At 44.4% G+C, this 22,978-nt stretch overlaps 4 protein-coding genes across 4 annotated transcripts; 1 reads left to right on the top strand and 3 right to left on the bottom strand.

The window, feature by feature from the left end:
• Positions 1 to 4,665, bottom strand: LOC306906636 (F-box only protein 41; the record flags this gene model as incomplete). The annotated part of the gene is made up of 13 exons (XM_079478235.1): positions 1 to 66; positions 204 to 319; positions 392 to 550; positions 1,336 to 1,454; positions 1,531 to 1,626; positions 1,709 to 1,861; positions 1,958 to 2,073; positions 2,330 to 2,413; positions 2,611 to 2,741; positions 2,825 to 3,042; positions 3,591 to 3,679; positions 3,810 to 4,008; positions 4,112 to 4,665. 13 exons carry the CDS (start codon positions 4,663 to 4,665, stop codon positions 1 to 3), a joined length of 2,100 nt encoding a protein of 699 aa, XP_079334361.1.
• Positions 4,666 to 6,024: 1,359 nt separating this feature from the next.
• egr4 (early growth response 4) lies at positions 6,025 to 8,372 on the bottom strand. Its single transcript, XM_079477790.1, has 2 exons — positions 8,119 to 8,372; positions 6,025 to 7,846 (listed from the first exon to the last, which is right to left on the bottom strand). Exons 1-2 carry the CDS (start codon positions 8,213 to 8,215, stop codon positions 6,753 to 6,755), a joined length of 1,191 nt encoding a protein of 396 aa, XP_079333916.1. The 5' UTR covers positions 8,216 to 8,372; the 3' UTR covers positions 6,025 to 6,752.
• A 4,945-nt stretch (positions 8,373 to 13,317) lies between these two features.
• Positions 13,318 to 16,899, top strand: cyp17a2 (cytochrome P450, family 17, subfamily A, polypeptide 2; the record flags this gene model as incomplete). Its single annotated transcript, XM_079478234.1, has 8 exons — positions 13,318 to 13,638; positions 14,469 to 14,607; positions 15,028 to 15,257; positions 15,578 to 15,664; positions 15,795 to 15,989; positions 16,083 to 16,252; positions 16,469 to 16,572; positions 16,655 to 16,899. The coding sequence occupies 8 exons, from the start codon at positions 13,318 to 13,320 to the stop codon at positions 16,897 to 16,899; spliced, it is 1,491 nt and encodes a 496-aa protein (XP_079334360.1).
• Positions 16,900 to 18,159: 1,260 nt separating this feature from the next.
• On the bottom strand, positions 18,160 to 22,868 carry LOC306906553 (uncharacterized protein). The gene is made up of 5 exons (XM_079478061.1): positions 22,519 to 22,868; positions 21,396 to 21,437; positions 20,760 to 21,008; positions 20,496 to 20,657; positions 18,160 to 20,380 (listed from the first exon to the last, which is right to left on the bottom strand). The coding sequence occupies exons 3-5, from the start codon at positions 20,902 to 20,904 to the stop codon at positions 19,413 to 19,415; spliced, it is 1,275 nt and encodes a 424-aa protein (XP_079334187.1). The 5' UTR covers positions 20,905 to 21,008; positions 21,396 to 21,437; positions 22,519 to 22,868; the 3' UTR covers positions 18,160 to 19,412.
• Positions 22,869 to 22,978: the final 110 nt, after the last annotated feature.

Below are 22,978 nucleotides of genomic sequence, written 5' to 3'. Positions count from 1 at the left end.
TCATTGTGAGGGTTCGTTCACTTTGATGTGCAGCACATCCGACAGGACTGATCTCTTTCTCAACATCTGACAAAATAAAACAAGGCAAAATCAGTCAGTTTCACCTTTTATCAGATATGAGTTGAAATATTATCCAGAAAGAAATGCAAGTTGCACATATTCAAACTTCATTGGTTTCCAAGAGAAACGACACGAAGGGGTACCTGTAGATTACTGATGATCTCCTCAAACAGCCGCTGAGCTTCTTCATTCTCAACATCCTCGAAATAATCTGCTATACTCAACTGTACCACAACACGCCGCAGATTCACACAAACACCTGCACAGAGACAACACGGTGAAGAGAACCACCTCATCACTTCATGAGGAGGAGAAATGACTCGTGTCTCACTTTTAAAGTGCAGTATGGCTTTAGCGGTGACGGGTGTGGAGATGAAGGTAAGTGTGTGTAGTTGTTGTAGTCCGTCTTTGCAGATGTCTGCTGCCCCTTCTTGATTCACTTCATTCATGTGATTCAACTCCAGCTCACACAGATTCACACAGTTTCTCACTGCACATCAAAGACACAAATATGACTTCATTATTAGTGTAATATTCTGAATCTATCCCAAAGTTCATTACAGTTTTTATTCATCTGCTAACAATCATCGTTCAATACTGAAGCCACATTTTCAAAATTCTTCACACAGTCTGTATAGAACCAACGATTACAGTCAACTGTGAAAACACCTGAGAGAATATCCTGAAACTCCAGGTGTTGCTATGATAATTACTGTTAAACAATAAAAGATAAAAAGATAAAATGTCAACACAACAACATGTGTAGTTGACACCACATCTGATGTCTTCTCTGGAAATGCATCTTGACAAATTCAGTGTGAATATCTAATCCCACGCTGACAGTCTTCAGGAGAAATGTCTTCACACTCACATTCATGTACAGCAAAGTCATCTAGTCATTAAAAGTATATTTTATTTTATTTTCTGCATATGTACTCTTCAAATTAAATATATAATATATGTGTAAAATTTGTTTTAAACAGATTACAGTAAAAATGCATGAAATGTGTCATCATTAGTTTGAATGTGTTTGCAACCATTTTAAAAGCAGTGTGTGATAGATGTGTTGAACGTATATAGTGTTTTACAGGTTGTAGAGTATGAATGACAAAAGTGAACTGCACAGACTTGTGTTTTGCTGAATGTGTGAAGACTTGTGGCTTCAGTATTGGACAAGGCTTGTTAGCAGGTGAAAAGACGTGATTATTGTAAGCAAAAGGTGATTTAAAAAAAAAGTGAAATCAGTGATTTAGAAAGGCATGATCTGTCACTTACCCAGAGAGGCCAATCCCTGAACGCCACATCCAGCGCCGCCCACGCCCACCCGGCACAGGTTCGGCCAGCATCGACCAATCGTCTGCAGGCAACGGTTACTAAAGCGACTGGGCTGCGAACTGATGAGCACAAAGACAAAGTCAGCGAACCGTGACATCACAGACCCTCAGACGCATCCATGAGATGCAATCTCACCAGGGTTGCAGCGGTGCAACGTGCAGTGTGGTGATGTCCCTGCATCCGGCCCCCAGAGCCCAAATCACCTCCTGACCCGCCGGATCAGACGCGCTTCTGCCAGAACCACAGCAACCCCACAAACTCACAACCAGAATCATAAAGTGTGTGTAGTGATGTGTGTGAGTGTTGATGTCACCTGTACGTGAGAGACTGCAGCGATCTACAGTGACAGCTGACGAGCCACAGCGACCTGTCCGTCAAAATGTTGGGGCAATGAGACATGTTCAGAGCCACGAGACTCCGCCCTGCTGACTTAAGCACCGCCTCCAGACCCGCCTCCAGGCAGCCTCTAAAAGATTGATCAGAAACATCTTGTTATGAGCAGCTGTCGGGTTTATAGAGGATTTGAAGTGTGTGTGTGTGTGTGTGTGTGTGTGTGTGTTACCTTGTGGATTTTAAATGGTCCTCTTTGCTTTCTTTCTTGCTTCGGGGACGAGGTTTGAGGTTGTGCAGAACAAGAGATTGTGTTTGACAGCACCACTGAGACAGGGTCATCAAAAACTACACACACAACACACTTTCTTTATTTTCACATGTTGTATGTCGGGTTTTATCTCAGGTTTGGATGAAATGATAGATTGGCGTTAGACAAATTGGGGAGGGGTTTATAAGGCTGAGGCGGAGTCAGTGTGGTGTTTGGGCTGTGATTGGCTGAGGATCTAGTTATTTACCTAGTTATTGTGTGTGATTTATATGAAACTAGATGGTATGACATCATGAGTAAGATATGTGTGTGGGTGAACGTGTGCTGTCTTACCTTTGATGAAATTCGTGCATTCTCGAGTGTTACTCTAGTCCAGACAGCAGGGTGTCGCGCAACACTACGCCAATCCTTACACACCTGAAACACAATGACACACACTTTATATTTATTATAACACTCATACGTCTGCAGTCTACACACACACAAACACACACACACAGACACTTAAAATAAAGCACCATACACACACTTTATTTACAATATCACACACACACACACACACACACACTTTATCAAACAAACACAACACACACACTTAACAACAATACACAAACCTCTGCAGCAGTGAGGAGCGAGTGTGTGTCCAGATAAATAAACACACAGAACAGTCCTGCTTTCATTCTGAGACGCTCAGAACACACAAGTGAATCAAAGCTGCTTCTCTTCAAGCCCAACACATCCCGACCTGAAAACAAACACACAAACCATAACACACACGTATCACCTGACGCATTCAAACAAAAGTGTGTTGTGTGTGTGTGTGTTCACCTGTCCTGCTGTAAGTCCTGTACTCGCTGTCGTCCTGTGATGGTGTGGTGTAGAGCGAGCAGTTATCTGAGTCTGTGTGTGTGTTCTGGATCAGCCAGTGAGAATCAGAACCGCCGTCCAGACACAACATGCGCTGATGATGAAGCCCACCGCCCCTCCAGTGACCTTCACATCCTCCTGACCCCACAGACAGCGTGCGTGGCCTTCTGACCTCATACCTGCATGACATCATCATCCTCATCAGGTCTCTGTTCATCTCTGACTCAGAAATGACATTGCGAAGTGGAGATGGGCTTTCACCTACGATGACTTCACAGTAGTGTACATTTGAGTTTTCTACCTAAAGCTAATTGTTGCACTATGTTCTTTCTGCACTCTTTTTTGTTGTATATTGTAATTGACACTGAGCTCAAATTACTTTATTCTTGAATCCCAAAAAGAGGTTTTAGTGACTTTGTTTTGTTTTGATCTCACTAGTGTCTACGACTGCTGCAGTGTGAGTGTTTCTGAGGGCTTGTGTGTCATGTTTTGGGAGAAGTTTGCTTTTACAGAAAGATTGAATGTTTTTGAGCGGAGAGCTCCATTTTGACCCGAAAATAGGATGTTTATGGAATATGGTGAGAAGTTAGGGAGCCGTAATTTCAAGAAATGTGTTTAAGCAATCGAGAAAAACTGTAAAATAAACTCAATCAGTTCATGTCATGTTTTGATCAATATTGAGATTTCAGGAAATGTCCTGTGGATTAAAAGAATGAAAATGTTGTACAGCTCAGTGTGTGAGGTGTTTGACCTGTAGCCTGGAGAAGCTCTGTGATCACACAGATGTGAAGCTTTCCCTGACACACTATTGCACCTCTATAATGAAACACACACACACACAGAGAGAGAGAGAGAGAATGTAAATCTTTCCTGATTTTAGCTTGACAGATGTATGACCATTTTGAAAGAGATTTGACAAGTATTTCTTTTGGAACCAATGTCTCACCTGATACCCTGATGCTCTGCTTCCTGCCAGGTGTCTGTGAGGGGAAGTGACATCATCGTGTAAGTGGATGTTCTCCAGCTGAAGCTCCGCCCTCTCTGCTCTCTCCAGAATGTCTTCTATGAAACGCTGAAGCCGAGTTTTTGCACTCACCTCGCGGAGAGCTGTGTCCCGCACATACCGGTCCAGTTCACACACTTCCCTAAAACACACACAAACAATTTGTCAGTGTCGTTCTCTGACTTTCAGAACTCAAAGTGCTTGTATTCACACACACAAACGCACACACGTGAACACACACTGACTTTTGTTTGCGCTGGAGTTGTTGTTCTCGTTCTCTCAGCTCACATCTGAGGTCAGCCAGCATCTCCACAGAGATGTCCACCTGACGCTCCAGCTGTGTCGCTCTCTCCTCTGCCTCGTGTCTCTCTCTGTCCATCTTCTCGCTCTCTCTCCTCGCTCTCCTCACCTCCACGCTCCTCCTCTTCACCTCCTCCTGCAGAGTGTCCAGTCTGAGGGACACGCGCTCCTGCACCTCCTGCGCCAGCTGCTGAAGACGAGCCTCCAGCGCCAGCCGGCCCATCCACGGCACGCCCAAACCGGTCACTGCGGTGCCCGCGTCCCCCTCGGCCAGCAACGGAGAGAGAGAAACGGGGTGGACGGGCGGCGAGTCTCTCTGGATGAAGATCTTTTGGAGAGGACGGGCCAGACTGAGGGCATCAAGGAGGTCCAGGTGCTGTAATGTGGCCTCAGATCTCCGGCGTGGAGTCACACAGAGCGTCGTGCAGGTGTGGTCACATGACGGACACGTCTCGCCGCAGGTAGGGCAGCATGGTGGAAGCTTCGTGCTGGCTGACATAATGCGTTCATCAGCAACTAGATGACATCATCATCACACATGTGTTTCAGTCTCAAAGAACGAGGTCTGTTCAGTTATACACGCGATGTACTGTATGTTGTCACAACCTGTGAACCTTTAAAAGTAAAAAACAATAATGAAAACATTTCATGTAAACGTGAATGTACAGAATTCTGCCCCCAGTGTTGTATGTTGCACGTCATGTGTTTTGAGAGAGAGAGAGAGAGAGAGAGAGAGAGAGAGAGAGAGAGAGAGAGAGAGAGAGAGAGAGAGAGAGAGAGAGAGAGAGAGAGAGAGAGAGAGAGACAGACAGACAGAGAGAGAGAGAGAGAGAGAGAGAGAGAGAGAGAGAGAGAGAGAGAGAGAGAGAGAGACTAAGTGAGATGTTGGAATTCGGGCACTGTGCGCGCGCGCTCTGTGTTATTTCCGCATGACTGTCACGAAGACAAAAGCCGCCATCTGAGTAAACACCAATAACATTATTATGATAAAAACAATCTATGCGTCTGTTAATGTCGTCTCAAAGAAAGACGTGGACTGATGTATTGCTAAAGACACAATCTCGTTGTAATGAAATCTTCATTTGCGCGCTGCAGATTAGACTCACAGTCACTCATTCATTGAGCTTTATCTGTAAAGCAGATGATGTATCGGCTTGTGTCGACCCAACCCCATTACCAAACTCGCGTGCATCATCTATAGGTCATATATGTGTGTTAATGTTGGGTGTATAGCTCATGCTGGTATGTGAATACATGCATGCGTGTGTTTCATGAATATACCGACCCACAGATGTTCTCCTATAGCAGCCGATGCGTCCTCGCCTTTAGACTCGTCTGCATCTGTCTGGACCGGCTCTTATAATGAACCGGAAAAATCGAAACCGCGTCGACCCCGTGCGCGTACGAGCAGCCTTTATGACGTCACTCGTAACGTGTCGGAGCATGGGTCTGACGGCTTCTCAGAAACAAAGTAGCGACTCGAGGCGGTTACGTTCTCTCGGACATGCGCGACATTGTGTGGCTGCGGTGCACGCGTGCTGCTTTAAATCACGGGAATTAGGTCATCTGGTCATAGGCGTTGCAATATTGTTAAACACTGCGAAACCAGGGCAAGAGATTATCATTTTCATTCAGCATTTATCGCATCACTCATTTGGGATTCTTTCTAAGAAAATGAGGTCAAGTGATGCTCGGGTTTGCGGTGCATCTTCGGTTACACCACATGCTGCGCTAGATCCTCATCTCGACAGAGTGAATGTGAAAAGCACACTGCAGCGGAGTTCTTGAACACATTAAGTGGTTTGTGAATGCGTTGTAACTTCCAGCTGAAAGAGAACCAGGAAAGAGCCCAAGAGTTGTCAATAAATAAAGCTTTATTTAAAACATTCATTATTCACAAGGCGTTGAACAGCGCTCGATTGCACAAGAACAATTTCCAAAGGCAAACCATAGACAGCAATATCGAAACGAGCCCTGCGATCGAGGGTAACTGCACGTAAGTGTGCTACTGCAACTCAACTACTACGTTGAAGTTTGTTTACTATTTTATCGCGTCAGGTTCCCAAGAACCAACCAGACACATATACAATCACTTATGAAAATCTATAAGATAGATTTTTCTTGCTCTCTTGAAAATCGACAAATACAAAATTACAGTCTGTAATGTACAAATATAGTTCTCTTCTCTCGTATGGTTATAAAGTGGCGTAGTATCAAAATACAACAAAGGTCACATTTGCATGCCAGTGTGGTATAGAAGTGTAAAACGAATGCACATGTACATCTTACTGACCACGACATGCAAGACATTTCATTTGTGTCAAAACAACGATCTGAGGTCTGAGTGTCACTTTTTCTCTCTGCATCCAGCGCGCTGCATGCGCTTTTCCAGTTAATTAATTCATCCCATACAGTTAGACTTCTTCAGCTGCATGCCAAGCTCTTAACACACATCAACACAAGTGTGGGGCTCGTTCCTCTCCATCACTGATACGCAGATCTGCTCGTGCACACGAAGTGCGCGCGGCTTGAGCCATCAACTTTCTTTCCAAAGTGGAAACGCAAACAAATAAACGTCCCTGCAGCTCACACGAGTCCCGGCATAGAAAACGCGCACGCAGCCAGCAGCTCCGTCTTCTGTTGCATTCGTTCGCGTTGTTTAATGTGCACGCGTCCGTGCCTCTTTCTCTCGTCGCTGCGCGCAAAGCGACGCCCGCAAACCTCGCACGAGAACGGCTTCTCTCCCGTGTGCGTGCGCATGTGCGTGGTGAGGTGGTCGCTGCGGCTGAAGCAGCGCAGGCAGACGCGGCACTGGAACGGCTTGTGGCCGGTGTGGATGCGCACGTGTCGGTTAAGTTCGTCGGAACGAGAGAAGCGGCGGTCGCAGTTCTCCATCGGGCACGAGAAGGGCTTCTCGCGGGCTCCGCCCTTTCTGGATCGCCCGGCTTTACCCGTGTGCGCACGGCTCCTCTGAGCGAGCGTGTTGGCGGCCAGAAGAGAGTCCAAAACGTCGGCCAACGCAGTGGTGCTGCAGCCGAGTCCAAACGCGTTGGGGAACGAAACGGCTCTGTAGAGTCCGCTTTGGGTAGAGGCGGGTGTCGCGACGGGAATCTGGAGGTTGGCCGCGTAGTTTGATTGACATGCTTCATCCAAGGGCTCCTGCTTGATCCAGGTGTCCAAAACGGAGTCCGTCTCGGGACCGAGTGGAGACAGCAAATCAATGATGTCGTCCAGGTCTGATGGTTCGTACGCGTTGCCGGGAGCACCGAAGCCGTCGAGAAAATCACAGCCGTTACAACTGCACCCGAACTCACTTTTAACAGTCACGGGGAAGGACTGCTGCGCAACGGAGCTGTCCATGAGTTCATCTGACGAATCGTTGCAGAAGGGTTCAGGGGAGCCCAGAGAGCTTCCCGTGGACAATAACGACTCCTGGCGTGAGAGCGCGCTACCGCGAGAGTTGCCGTTGCATAAATTGTCGGCGTTGAGCTCTGAAATGGGTGCCGTGGAGATTCCGACGATCTCTGTGAGTAAGTTGAGCAGAGCGTCTGCGCTGCACGGCCCGGTCTCGCTGTAGAAACTGCCGGTGTAGATCAGTGGTGACGGTGGGAGCCCGTCGTTGGAGCACTCTGGAAAACCTGCATCCAGCGGTTCCACTTTGGGCTTTACCAACCCGCAAGCTACAAGAGAGAGAGAGAGAGAGAGAGATGACATTACATAAGCGCCCATAGACTGCTGTTGAGTCATTGCATCAGGGTCGCCCCTCCACCCCAATATTCAGAATAGAATTGCATTTCATGCCGTCTGTAAACATTCACATCATCCATTACATCCTTAAGGCGCATTTCGGTTCTTTTTGCATTTAGTTAGCATTATTAAAACATGCTTATAGGTAAAGCTCATATTTTTGACAGCTCGATTAACGTCTAATGACATGTATCAGCGTGCTCACCAGCATCTGGATGAATCTGAGCTGTAGATTGTCCCTCCATAGCAGCAGTTTGAGCGCAGAGGAAATCCAGTGCGCTGAAGTCCACCGTGTTCAGCATGGTTTCTTCTTATAAACGATGCAAAAAGATCAAAATCCACAAGGAAGGTCGCGGGAGTAGTTTGCGATGGTAATCCTTCAGTTCAATGTTTTGGGATTCCCTTTTCTCCTTCCAGTAAGGCCGAACTCTACAATCAGATTCTGATCTCCGTCGATTCGTTTACCGGAATTCCTCGTCCCCTTTTATACCATTCGCCTCGACCGGGCTCCGCCCCTCGCTCATCTACGTCGACAGGAGGATTCCCCGCCGTGTGCTCACTCCAGACCGCTCTTGCCCAAATATGGGCAGAGGATGTGACGGGGTTCCCCTCCGAAAATGGGCACAGGGGCGTGACGCAACGGCGACTTTCCTGAAGACCATTGCGGAAAAATAATGCGCGCATGTAAATGACAGGCGGCCATTATGTGTTAAACTAACAGCCCAGAGAACCGAGACACAAGTGAGATATTACAAAACGGTCAGATGTGTGACACTCGTGCAGTGCGGATGCATTGGGTCTTTAACGACACACGAATGCAACACTGCTTGCATGCGATAGTTTTCACGCGTAAGCACCTGTCTCTGGCATGATGTGTTTGGGAGCACCTGCTCATATGGATCATATGTGTTGATCGAGGCTGATGTTGCATCTGCGTTGCAGTGATGCCTGTTGATGCATCAGCGTCCGCCTGCAGCGGTCAGCACCGCGGACAGCGACCCGACAGCATCAAAACAACACATTCGCTCTTATATATCGACGCTGTGTGTCGATATATACACAAACAATGGATCCATTGTGATTTGGTTAAACGGGAATAGAGATCGTCTCGTGTAATCGTGTGTTATGTAACGCTGCATTTCTATCGCGCTGATAACGAGCCGTGCGGTTTGCAGTTCGGACTGCAGCATCATCAACAACAACCCTGTTTTCAAACATGACTCATAAAGTTTCTTTGGCGCCCTTTGATAACCCGCACGCGACCTTCTTTCTCAGGTGTCATTTCTTCCGTCGCGCCAGCAGGTGGAGTTCTGAGCTCGCTGTGTCTTTACTGCAAACAGGGCTGTTTAAATAAATTCATAAATAGATCAATGATTCATTAATTCATTAATGTGCCGAGTCGTCATATTTTATGCATATTTGCCTTTAATGTGAATTTGTATAATGTTAGTAAACAAGACAAATCTATTAAAATATGCATTTAACTATGGACAATCTAAAGTTTTCAAATATGTTTACATTATGTTATCTAAACATAATAATAATAAAAAACATCTAAACAGAAACAAACTACTGCTTTAATCTGTTACAATCAAAGCTCATGATACACTTTTTACTTTATTACATTGTCATATCTGCCTGAAATCTTCATATGATGTATATATTTTATTTGTTTACTTACTTATACTTTATTTTATATTTCATTATCTATTTATGCCTTACTTAAATTTTATTTATTGTTTGTCTTTTGTTATGTGTTCAATGCTTTGGCAATATTGTAAGAACACGCAATCATGCCAATAAAGCGCCTTGATATTGAAATGTCGTATACAGAATAAAAACACGATTATGGAGATAATCAAGAAGTATGTGAAAAAACATTCTCTTTGTGTTTGAAACTCTGTGAACCCTCAGAGATATATGTTTGTCACGCGAGGAAGCTTTATCTCAACAGCTTTACAGACAAAAGTTCAAATACACACCTCCTTGCTTTCTCTATAGCATGGTTGGTTTTAAACATAACAAAATTGCCCATTTTACACAAAACCACGCAGACATCGAGACTTTAAATGAAATGTTGAAAGTGTGTTCACAGGAGGCCGGGGCAAGTTGTCACACGGAGTCAAAACTGGAGGCTTGTATTTACATTGCAAATGATCTGGAAAAAATCCATTAATAGAACACTGTATATAGACTATATTTATACGCTATCGTGTATTAAAACGTGTCAGTAGATTAGGAAACGATAAGGAGTGTTTTCACACTGGGGTAACTCGTCACAATGGAAATTTAACCAACATGGAAAATGACATTCACCGAACGGAACAGAACCTATAGAGGCTTCAAATTAAATAGATTAACAACTTATATCAACAAACAAACCTGTAAAATATAGAAAGAAAACCTATCACTGTAAATATAACTGTTTAATCGTTTACTCAACAGCTGCAAAACAAAACAAAAGCGTCACTTTTGATCCGACAGATCTCGCGTTTGCAGCAAAATCACGCAAATAATGCGGAAGGAAACACGCAAACACACATTTGTGTAGTTGAACTTCATATGTGGACAAACTGAAATGATTCTCAAATGAAGCAGCATAATATCGCATAAATATCGCAGAATACAGCGTCACGGATCCGGAAGTGAACACCAAACATGGTTGTGTCTATATATAGCCTACGAGAAGCTGTCGCACGTGATTCATCGCGGCTTCATTACTCCCGTTATCGGGCTGTGAATCCTCCGGGTGTGGGAGATCACCGGGGCAGCCCGGGCCCGGTAACGGCAGCTGTCAAGCGCGAGGCTTCCCCGCGCCGCCGAAAATACACGCGCGTGCCCGTCCGCCCACGGGGCATACCAACGCGCGCGCTCGAGCTGTGAGCCTTTATGAAACACACACACACACACACACACACACACACACACACACACACACACACACACACACACACACACACACACACACACACACCTACTGAAGGATAACAGCAAACGTGTTTGTGTGCTTAAGGTGTCCAAATGATCCATCATGTGTGGTTTAACCATAGAGACGTTAAATCCAGTTCATACGGTGTAAAGCAGAGGTCAGTGTGTGCTGTTCTCAGATCAGCTGTTACTGTGAGACCTCGTGACACACCAGGTGTGATTCATGGAGAGACACTGACCCTGGATCAGTGCGGGCTCACATCACCCACACAGGAGCATCAGAGGAGCATCAGTCTCTTCACAGCTCAAAGTTACTGTTATTGCCTGAAATGTGCGCGTGCGTGTGTGTTTGCGCGTCCGTGTGTCCTTGACTGACTAAGGGAGATTGACACAAATGCCTTGAACGTCCCAGTGATTTTGCGTCAGGGTTTTCAAACACACTGAGAAAACATCTTTATTTGCAATTCATTTATCAGAAATCTTCCAAAACAACAGCGTGAGTGATGCACACGCAGAACACGCCAGTGGTGTTGTCAAGGCATTGCTGCGTGGTTGCTAAGGTGCTTTGGAATACTGTTGCTCTCTTATAGTTCGTAGGGTGTTGTGGGAGGTGTTACTCCTTTGAAGGGATACTTCACACAAAAATTCACCATTTCCTTGCCTTCGAGTCGTTCCAAATGTGTATGTCTTTGGATATTTGGAAGAATGCTTGTGGCCAAATGGATCTCGCTTTAGATTACAACCCGCAATAAAACAGGATATACAGCGTAACTAACGTTAACAATAATGTTCCTCTACAAGTAGATGAAGAGGAACAAAGTTCGGGGAATAAAGGGGTAAGAGAAAGGTAAATTGAAATATATTTACGAGGGAACTACATGCCATATAAACATCCAAATCAAACCGCTCATGAACTACTTCATTATAGTCTCAAAGATCAACATTGATTTAGAGTATAAATATATTTTTTTAATTTCCTGACTTCTTGATTCCTCAAACTTCATATTGTTCCCCTTTATCTAGAGATATGAACTGTAGAGGAACTTTATTGTTATAATTAGTTATATGCTGTTAATCCTGTTTCATTATTGCGGGGTAATCTAAAGCGTTTGCCAAAAATACAATGGTAGTCAAAAGTGTCCCAGAACTGTTTGCTGTCCAACATTCTTCATTATATCTTCTTTTGTGCACTGTACAAAATGAAAAGTTGACTAAACTTCATATAGTTAACATCATATAGTTAAAAAAGAAACTCTAAATTCTAAAGGGAACATACAATGACAACATAAATATAGCCAGCACTATAATAGCGGACATTTTAATAATTTTAAGCTGCGAATTGAAAATTCTGAAATGCCTTATGGGAACTTTCAAACACTAGAATTGTTTTTTGAGATTACACTGTTTGGCAAATTGGTCAAACGTCTTGACGCTCTTTGGTCAATCACTTAGATATCTGAGTAAAGTCAACAAAAGAAACTTTGTTTGTACCACTTCTAGACTAATTTTGTTCAGTATACTAAAAGTAATGCATTCTTCTTTGTTCAAGTTATTACCTTTGTTGGAAGAACAATTTGAAGTTGTAGTTTTTACAGTGTGTTCAACAGAAGAAAAAAAGATAAAGTAATTCTCCCTACTATGGGAGTCAGATCTGTCTGGTTATTAGAATTCTTCTCAGTATCTTTCGCTGCCTTCATCAGAACCAAGACATTTATACAGATTTGGAACAACCTTGAAGGTGAGGAAATGATGACAGAATTGTCATTTTTGGGTGACGGATCACTTTATAGTAAATGTGTGAGTTTTGAGATGTCACTGATGTTCCTGCGTTGTGTGTCATCTTTGTATTTTATGTTTGATAGATTCATTGCAGAATGAAGACAGATGTAGTGATTCATCTGAATGTGCTGTTACAGTGAGTCCGTCCACGTCCCAGAATCATCAGACCTTCTTCATTTGATCGCACGCACTCGTATTCTTGAATATGGTCAACTATACTAATCTGTGAATAATATGGATTCTGTGGTATGTTTGTGTCATGTCACGATGTGCAAATGTCTCTCTTCTCTCTGTTGAAGGGCAGCCCGGCAGTAAAAACATTCTGCTGTTTATACTGACTGAACCTTGAACCATTCAAGGCCTTTTCACAACACTTCGGTCTAATATCTCAAAGTGGACACTGTTTGATGAGATGCAGTAAAAACAGTGCGTGTTCAGATGCAAATCTTGTGTTTTTGTATGATGTGTGTCTCAAGTGTTAAATGTCAAAGGCATCGGTGGCTGCTGAAATCTTTCAGTGTAAGTGATTCTCACGTGTAAATGCCGTCAAACAACTTCAGTCTTTCTGTAACCTCAACCCTAAAGCAAGGCTTTGATAAAGACCCGCCCACAAACTCTGAACACGTACAGTAGATACCCCTGAACACATGCGGTCACTTCGCTCTGTCTGTCTGGGGACACACACACATGTCCAGTCATGTCCAGCGTGTCTTCAGCGACTCTGCTTTATTGTTTCTGTGGCGCTCTTGTGGTGCTGATGTTGGTGAAATGCATTCTGGGACAGCGGAGAGGTGTTGTGTCGGTGCCGTGTCTGCCGTGTCTGCCGGTTGTGGGGAGTTTACTGCACCTGCGCTCTTCTCTGCCTCCTCACCTGTTCTTCACGCAGCTGACGGGTCGGTACGGCTCTCTCTTCGGTCTGTACATGGGTCCTCATTACACGCTGGTGGTGAGCGAGGTGAGTCTGGTGAGAGAGGTTCTGCTGCAGCGAGGACGAGAGTTCGCCGGGAGACCCAAGATGGTGAGCACAAATTATGACCAGATACAGGATGCTCTTGACAACTCATCATAAAAACATATTTGTACATTACGCATTTTAAGGGATATTTCACCCACAAATGAATGAATTACTTGCTCTCTAATTGTTCCACATCTGTATAAATGTCTTTGTTTGGTTGGACGTATGCTTGTAACAGTTCTTGGACCCCATTGATTCACATAGTAAGAAAAAAATGACAACGGTATTGAAATGTGCTGTCCTACATTCTTCAAAATGTCTTATTTGTGTTCAAAAACAATTATAAAGAAATTTTTGTCCACTATGGGAGTCAATGGGGTCCATGAGCGGTTTAGTTATAAGCATTCTTCCAAATATCTTTCTCTGCTTTCATCACAAAGACATTTATACAGATTTAGATCTGGATTTATGACATGTCGCTTATTGCTCCCTGAACTCTCTGTAAGTGGCTTTGGATAAAAACATCTGTTAAATGACTAAATGTAAATTTAGATCAAGTGGAAGGTGAGGAAATTATGAGAGAATTTTTTTTCACATTTGGTTGAACTGTATCACATTCACTGGAACATCTTTTTCTATAGTATTTGTTTCGGCATATTGTACATTTTTAATATTACAATAATTCAGTATAATTCATTATATGATACTATCACAATCTTGAATATAAAAAAGTATAAAAAAGTGTTGAACACTTAAGAAACAGTCAGAAAACATCAGAAAACTTGAATGATTTAAGTTTAAATCATATTTTTATTAAATAAATAGATAATATTAAGGTAAACAACAACTGTTTACAAAGCAATAAGAATAAAAACAATGTTTTTTTTCTGCAGGTGACAACAGATCTGTTGACACAGGGTGGGAAAGACATCGCATTTGCAGACTACAGTCCACTGTGGAAGAATCACCGGCGTCTGGTGCAGTCTTCATTTACACTGTTCGGAGAGGGATCCAGTAAACTACAGACCATCGGTACACACACGTACACGCACACACACACGCAAACAGACACACACACACACGCAAACAGACACACACACGCACGCAAACAGACACACACACACACACACACTCTCTCACACACGCACACACACACGCAAACAGACACACACACGCACACACACACGCAAACAGACACACACACACACACACACACTCTCTCACACACGCAAACTGACACACACACACACACGCAAACAGACACACACACACACGCACGCAAACAGACACACACACACACACTCTCTCACACACGCACACACACACACACACACACACACACTCTCTCACACACGCACACACACACTACATAGTGAGGACGGTTTTTACCTTCAATTCAAATCAAATCATCAGATCTGTAAAAAATCCTGACCATGTGTTGTGTGTGTTTAGTTGTAGATGCTGCAGACAGTCTGTGTGAGGAGCTCCAGGCCTCTAGGGGGCAGTGTTTAGATCTCAGTCCTGTTTTAATGAGGGCCGTCACTAATGTGGTGTGCCGACTGGTGTTTAACTCCTCGTATCAGCCCAATGACCCCGAACTCCTCAAGGTCATGGACTACAATGACGGCATCGTCCAGACCATCGCCCGAGGAGGACTCGTCGACATCTTCCCCTGGTTGAAAGTCTGTCTTCCGTTCATGCCACAATATCACTTACATCACTCATCCCTTAAGTCACATTTACTTTACAAACTCAACAGAAATACACTTTAAGTGTCAATAATGCAGATTCACGAAGACTTTCATTTCATGTGTCATTGTGTGACCTATATCAAAGTGAACATCTTTCATTGGATCGCATTGATTTGATGTGGAGAATGTTTTGTACTTTTACATTTGACCTTGTTTCTTGGCACAAACAAACAAACAGTAGCAAGAGTTGTTTTTGGTAAATATGTTTGCTAGTTAAAAATGTGCTTTTGTAAATGTAAATGTTCCATCAGATTTTCCCCAACAAAGACCTGAGCAAGCTGAAGCAGTGTGTGTGTGTTAGAGACCAACTACTGCACAAGAAACTACTGGAGCACAAGGTGCAGCTCACACACGCACGCTTTGTCTTTAATGAGCCAATCCTATTTTCTTTTGTATGTGCATTGCGTTTTATCTTATTTGTCGAAAACCTCACACGATCATCATCCTTATGACCTTTGACCCCGGCAGGTGACCCTCACCCCTGGAGAACCGCGTGATCTGCTTGACGCTCTTCTGATTGGTCAGATGAAGGGGTCAGGTGGAGACGATGACATCACAGATGATCACGTGCTCATGACAGCGGCGGAGGCTTTCGGAGCGGGTGTGGAGACAACATCCACAACACTTCTGTGGACCATCGCCTTCTTACTGCACCACCCGCAGGTTAACACACGCACACAGTCTTCCTGCGTATGCTTGTATCTCACAAGAACATTTCCAAGTCACCCATAGAAATGTCCACCCTCGCGTGTGCAGGTGCAGGAGCGCGTTCAGGCTGAGCTGGATGAGGTTTTAGGGAGGGACCGCCCACCTGCTCTGAGTGACAGGCCCAATCTGCCCTTCCTAGAGAGCGTCATTTGCGAGGTGATGCGGATCCGTCCCGTCAGCCCGATCCTCATCCCCCATGTTGCTATGCAGGACACCAGGTAACCATGGCAACACCACACTTAAAACTACACGTTACCATGGAGATAAAGAACGTCCTCATTAGACTATTAGTGAACATTGTTATTTAAAGATTCAGTTTTGACTTATTTTGTGACACATTCCCACCCGAAAACGCATCAGATCCGTCTCAGTTTGTGTAGATGTTCAGCTGTGCACCGTGTCATGAAATGACTCGCGTCTCTCATCGTCTCCAGTTTGGGAGGTCATTCAGTTCCTAAAGGCACCAGAGTTTTGGTGAACATGTGGGCGATCCACCACGACCCCAAACACTGGGAGGAGGCTGACACATTCAGACCGGGTGAGAATTTCATCCGCTCAACAGTGCAGATGTTCTGGTGATGGTGTTTAAGAATGAGCACAATTGTTTTTTACGTACACAGAGAGATTTCTGGACAGCTCCGGGAAAAGAATCACTCCGGGCAGTTTTCTACCGTTCGGTGCCGGTCCTCGTGTGTGTGTGGGTGAATCTCTGGCTAGGATGGAGCTCTTTCTGTTTGTCAGTCGTCTCCTGCAGAAGTTTAACTTCAGCGTGCCGTCAGGATGTTCTCTTCCAGACCTGCAGGGACGTTACGGTGTAGTGCTACAACCACAACACTACACTGTGAGAGTCACACCGCGCTACTGAGGGAAACACCACTACACTGCCAAACACAACATGATGCTTCTGACTTCATCTCCTGTCAGTTCATCGGCTGCTATTGAAATGAAGAGATGTGCTCGCTGTTGTTTGAGAGCCTTAAGGTTAAACAGAAAGAGGAATTGTTTTTAATTTTCTTCACAATTTATCAATTTAACGTTTCCTCTCACTCTCTCACACACACACCACACACACACACACACACGCGCGCGCGTGCGCACACACACACACACACACACACACACGCACACACACACACACGCACACACACACACACACACACACACACATCTACATTAAGTAGGAGAGCATATAAACATTTTGTCAACAGTACCGTTAGTTTACAAGGCCATGATACTAGTAGAATTAAAGCTGCAGTAACCATGGAGAGATTTGTTTTTAGACTCAAGACATAGACAGTTATTGGTAAGTCAGATAAATATGGAACAGGTGTGTTTTTAAGATGTTTTGAAAGTTGTGAAGGATGCTGCATTTCAAGGAGCTGCAAGGAGGCTGGCAGGTCATTCCATCACAGGGGAACCCAATGAGTAAAGGTTTTTCTCTTCCATGCACACACACACACACACACACACATTCTCTTCCATGCACACACACACACATTCTCTTCCATGCACACACACGCAAACAAACACACACATTCTCTTCCATGCACACAAACACACACATTCTCTTCCATGCACACACACACACGCACACAAACATTCTCTTCCATGCACACAAACACACACATTCTCTTCCATGCACACACACACACGCACACAAACATTCTCTTCCATGCACACAAACACACACATTCTCTTCCATGCACACACACACACGCACACAAACATTCTCTTCCATGCACACACACAAACACACACATTCTCTTCCATGCACAAACGCAAAAACAAACACACACATTCTCTTCCATGCACACACACACACTCTTACAAACACACCCACACTCTCTCTCTTACACACACACACTCTCTTACAAACAAACGCACATTATCTTTCGTGAACACACACACACACTCTCTCTCTTACAAACACACTCAAATTATCTTTCATACACACTCACATATAAAACACATAATGTCTTTCACACACACACACACACACACACACTATTCCATGCACTCACAAACACACTCTTACAAACACACTCACATTATCTTTCATGCACACACACACACACACTTACACACACGCATTCTCTTCCATGCAGAACAGTGTTGGCTGGACAAACAGAGATAACACACAGTTTATTGTGTTGTTTCAGTAAAGCGTTTAGTGTCTTTAAAAGTTTGAATTACAGCTTTCATAGTGCCGCACATCAACATCAAACACACTTGCTCACACTAGAGTGGGTTGTCATGGTAACATTATGGTAACGCAACAGTGATGCTGAAAACACTGGCAATACTCGAAGACAAAACCCCTCTGACAACATGAAACAGCAGCACACCACAGACTCCTAACAGCATGCGTACAAAATATAAATCATTTATATCGAGAGAGAGAGAGCGTATATTCAATCTGAAGCTACTGCATTTATTCTTATATAGTGTCTATTCAATATATCTATATATAATATCTATATGTATGTTACTGTAACAGCGGTCTGCTGTTCTCAGGCTGTCTGTGTGAATGTCATGAAAATATGTCCAGGTCACATTTCACCCCAAAACTAAAAGACACAGAATATAAATGATAAATGAAACGATCATCAGGTTTTTTTTGCATTGTGATATTTCTTTTCAGATTTACATGCATTATTCATATATTTTTGCATTATTTAATCTTCTAAATTACCATCAGCATAAATCCCTAAGGACTGAGAACTCCATCACATCTCAGCTTCAGAAAACATTTAAATGTCATTCTGATCATTTTGGGGTTAAATTAAATGTATCTGTATCTGCCTACATGTTGTGAATGAAATTTGTAATGTTTTACATAAAGATATAACCAAACGTTAATAAACATGTGTTGGTAACAGAACTAAAGTAATGTCCTGAGGTGTTTCTGTGATGCAGCATCTGTTCTGGTCGAGCTGGTGTTCTGTAACACGGTGAGATTCCACTGGTGAATGAAGATTAACTGAATGCTGTCTGCTCCGTTTACCCAGAAAGCCACAGCATCTGAAGCAGTCTGTGACAGCATCGTGAAGGTCCTTCAAAACATCACAGTGACAGATTTAAAGATCTGCGTCTGACTTTACGCTGCTTTACGACGCTCTCCGATGACACTTTCATACAATCCAATTCGCTTTTTTACAACACGACCCGACCTCAAGGTGTTTAATTCAAGCTCTCTCTAGTGTGTAAGCACCTTTAGTCTACAGTCTGTGACAGAGAAAGACATAAAGACGAGAGAACGGACAGACAGACATGAAGAACTCTAAAGACTAAAGTTGTGTCTGTTCGGCCACAGCTGGACCCCGTCACTGATGTCGGTGCCACAACTCATTCAAGAGATCTGCACGCTACGCTTCCCAATTAGTCGGTTTCCATGGCAATGACGACCGCTTCTGGGGGTGTCTTGGAGACGGGCCACGCCTTTTTCCCGCCCGCTTCCCGACTGGCTCTCTCAGAACAGTCCGGGCTATCGTGGAGGCCGTCATTGGTGGTCATCTGCACCCTCGGCTGACCTTCCTCCTCATCGTCCTCCTCGACGCGGCAGCGGCACACTTCGATCCCGGAGTCACCAGTTAACCGTCGCTGCTGGAAGTGCGTCTGGTCCACATCCAGGTCACTCACAGAGGAGTCACGGCGCTCGGGTTCAACGCCAGGAGAGAAGGCGGCGGATCTGGGCGGAGACTGTGGCGGCGGGGCGTCCTGTGCAGGCTCCTCCCTCCGTGTTGCAGGATGTTGTTGAACTCCCAGCGGGTCAGAGACGGAGAAGAGATGCAGGGACGAGGAGGGAGGAGGAGCGGGCGGAGTCACCGGGACAGTCGGTGTGGTTATATTCTGAGACGCCGTGTCACAGATGTCATCATGACTGCCATGGGCTGCATCACACGTCTCATTGGGTTTGTTGCTGACTGTGATCATCATGTTGTTGCCGTTGCAGTCCAGGGGGGTGGAGACTGTCAGCTCCGCCTCTATAACAGCTGTGGATTGGCTGCGTTCGTTGATCTGCACCGCTGAAGCCGTCTCGGCGTGCGTTACGACTGTCGCTATGCAGCTGCTTTGAGGCTCGCCGCTGGAGGGTGTGGAGGCGTGGCTCGTGTCCGTCTCGTCCGTGAGCTGAGCGGAAGATGGGGAGGAGCTACAAGGAGATGATGGACAGCAGGAGTCACAGGAGCAGCTGGTGTAGTTGTCCGAGCTCTGAGACGACATCATGTGACTCGGGCCGGGGTGGGCGGAGCCTCGCGGGTACGCTACAGAGCTGTAGGGAGGGGGCGGGGTGCTGGGCTGGGCTGCCACTTCCTCATAGGACGGAAGTTTAAGTGAAGCCAGGAAACCTGCAGACGAGAACTCCAGATTATTCCTTCTGTGTGCGTGCAGATTTTTCTACAGTAAATCATGTTTATTTGAAATTGTAAAACTGCAGAAAGGAGTGTGTGTGTGTGTTCTTACTGAGGTCAAACATGGAGGAGGGGTAACTACACGCTCCGTGATATGCCATGAGGTTGATCTCTCTCTGTCTCTGCTGCTGTTGCACTCGCTGTTTTGCCTGACGGTGGCGATACGCACAACAACAGCTGAACAAGATGAGTACACTCCATAGCAACCAGAACCCTGAAAAACAAACACACACTCCATCATAACCAGAACCCTGAAGCGCACACACATCCGCACACTCTTGAGAGTGAGTGAATGATGTTTGTGTGATGGACGTACACCAGAGCTCATAGTAGTATGTACAGCAGCCAGTCTCCTGACAGCAGTGGCCGGTCTGACACAGGTATCCGCTGGCGCTGTTTGCTCCGGCGCAGTAGCGCGGGCTGCCCAGGAGAGGTAACGTCCCTGAAGTGTGGTACTCCATACCCTGCAGCAGGGCGTGACGCCACCGGAACACTCGCTCCTCCTCTTCCTCCAGAACTGCTGCTATAGTTTGACCCTTCAGAGTCGCCCAACAGAAAACCACACCTGACAGGAGAGAAGAATCCTCTTCTGATGTTTACCCGACACAAGCTACTGTTAATAAAACATCTCATTCCAGTATAAATGTGTATGTGTTGACGTGTGTTGAGATCACATTAACGTAGTCCATCTTCTTTTCATATGAGTTGTAAAATCTATTTGCATTGTGCATTGTGTAAAAGTTTAGATGCAGGGAATATTAAAGCATGACCCTTTATTGGTGCATATTTAAAAAAATGCTGCTTGAGATGAATTGGTGGTAATTTTTACACCACAATGCAAAAGCATTACATTTAATTTCTCTTACAGTGTTGTGCAGCGATCACTGTTCTCTGACGTGAAACACAATAACACGTCTTTTTCAAACGCTATCTGTTGAACATAAATTCTTACCTGTTGAAGGACACAGGTGTCCAGGTTTGCTGTCAGGACCATCTATATATGTAAGAAGAGGAACAAACGTGAGAAAAGACTACAATCCACCAACATTTCTATCATTCTGAGCTCTGATCCCGCAAGTACTCAAAATATTTTGGTTACACTTTACATTAAAGTATCCTCTGTGAAGCATTCATAAATGTGTTCATTAATGATTAATACGTCATTTACAAATGCACTATAAAGCAGTAATAACAGCATGAATAAAAAGGGGAAAACAACACAACACCGTACAGTGTCCAGTCTGACGGACTATATTACAAACAACATCAAGATAATAATCAATCTGCTTTCGAGTCATATAATGAATAAATACGTTTATTAAGCATTTATAACATGTGAGTTAAACATGGCTCAGGTATTTCGTCAGAAACCCTCTTTTTATTCGTGCAGTTATAACTGCTTTATAGTGCATTTGTAAATGACTTATTTATCAATAATGAACACATTTATAAATGCTTCATAAAGGGTACCTTATTGTAAAGTGTTTAATATGTGAAACATCTCTCATGCTACAGTTATGTAATGCTTATGTGTGTGTTCTAAATGATCTTAAAGTAAACCTAAAGTGACATTTTCTTAGCATTTCTTTCATCATTTCTTCATCCTCATGTCATTGTAAACCTGTATGAGTTTCTTTCTTCTGCAGAACACAAAAGAAGATATTTTGAAGAATGTTGATCATCAAACAACACTGAACCCCACTGACTTCCGTTATTTGGGACATTTCTTAAAATATCTTCGTTTGTGTTTCACCGAAGAAAGGCAGATATACAACCATATTAGGAGGAATAATTGATGACACAATTGAGATTTTTGTCCTTCAAATGTATGTATTTGTCAGCTTGTGTTGTGTGTTCTTCACAAAGCAGTGATGGGATGAGAATGAATGACAACTGTTAATGTTATTCTGCACAAACACAACACAAACTTGAACATGACATCATCTTAACGTGTATTTATGTCGTGTGTTGTCCCGACGGCACAGGCCCGATCAGATGCGGATGGAGTATTGAAGCGCACTTATGCTTTGTATTACCGCAGTGACTATAATCACACATGATAGAATCACACTGACCGTACAGCACGCGATCAGTCCGCCTCCCGGTGATCAGATGTCCGATCTGTCTCGTCTTCTGATCGCAAACGGCCTGGAATACAATTCGGCGCTTTTTCTGATTCGTTCATTTTTTCCGCTTCTGTAGCGACAGTCTTTCTCTGTCCGCCATTTCCAGCCGGACCCTCAACCCTTGCATCACCACCCCAAACCGACGAATATACCGCGATATCCACCAACTAAACCCGTGATGCTCTTATATAACCCTATACGGTAAACATAAACGCATTATATTAGCATTATTATAGGCGCGAGGCTGCAGACATAATGTCGTGAACGTTTAACGGATCAGATGCTGATTGGCTCGAGACGGCTGGAGACTGACCAATCAGAACAGACCCGTGTCTCTCCTAGCAACAGCTGAAGATGAGGAGGGAGAACAAGAGCGTCTTCTGCGCATGCGTCAACACATCTAAACGTT

The sequence above is a fragment of the Barbatula barbatula genome (assembly GCF_947034865.1).
Source record: "Barbatula barbatula genome assembly, chromosome: 17".
Lineage (NCBI taxonomy): Eukaryota > Metazoa > Chordata > Actinopteri > Cypriniformes > Nemacheilidae > Barbatula > Barbatula barbatula.
This window is presented reverse-complemented; position numbering and strand designations above follow the sequence as displayed.

Bases quoted from the DNA above. Each gene is read 5' to 3' on its own strand.
- egr4 (XM_079477790.1), bottom strand. From the start codon at position 8,215: ATGCTGAACACGGTGGACTTCAGCGCACTGGATTTCCTCTGCGCTCAA. The intron at 7,847-8,118 runs GTGAGCACGCTG...TCTCTCTTGTAG, and splicing joins TCAGATTCATCCAGATGCTG to CTTGCGGGTTGGTAAAGCCC.
- LOC306906553 (XM_079478061.1), bottom strand. From the start codon at position 20,904: ATGGAGTACCACACTTCAGGGACGTTACCTCTCCTGGGCAGCCCGCGC. The intron at 20,658-20,759 runs GTACGTCCATCA...TTTGTTTTTCAG, and splicing joins ATACTACTATGAGCTCTGGT to GGTTCTGGTTGCTATGGAGT. The intron at 20,381-20,495 runs GTAAGAACACAC...TCTCGTCTGCAG, and splicing joins CTCCTCCATGTTTGACCTCA to GTTTCCTGGCTTCACTTAAA.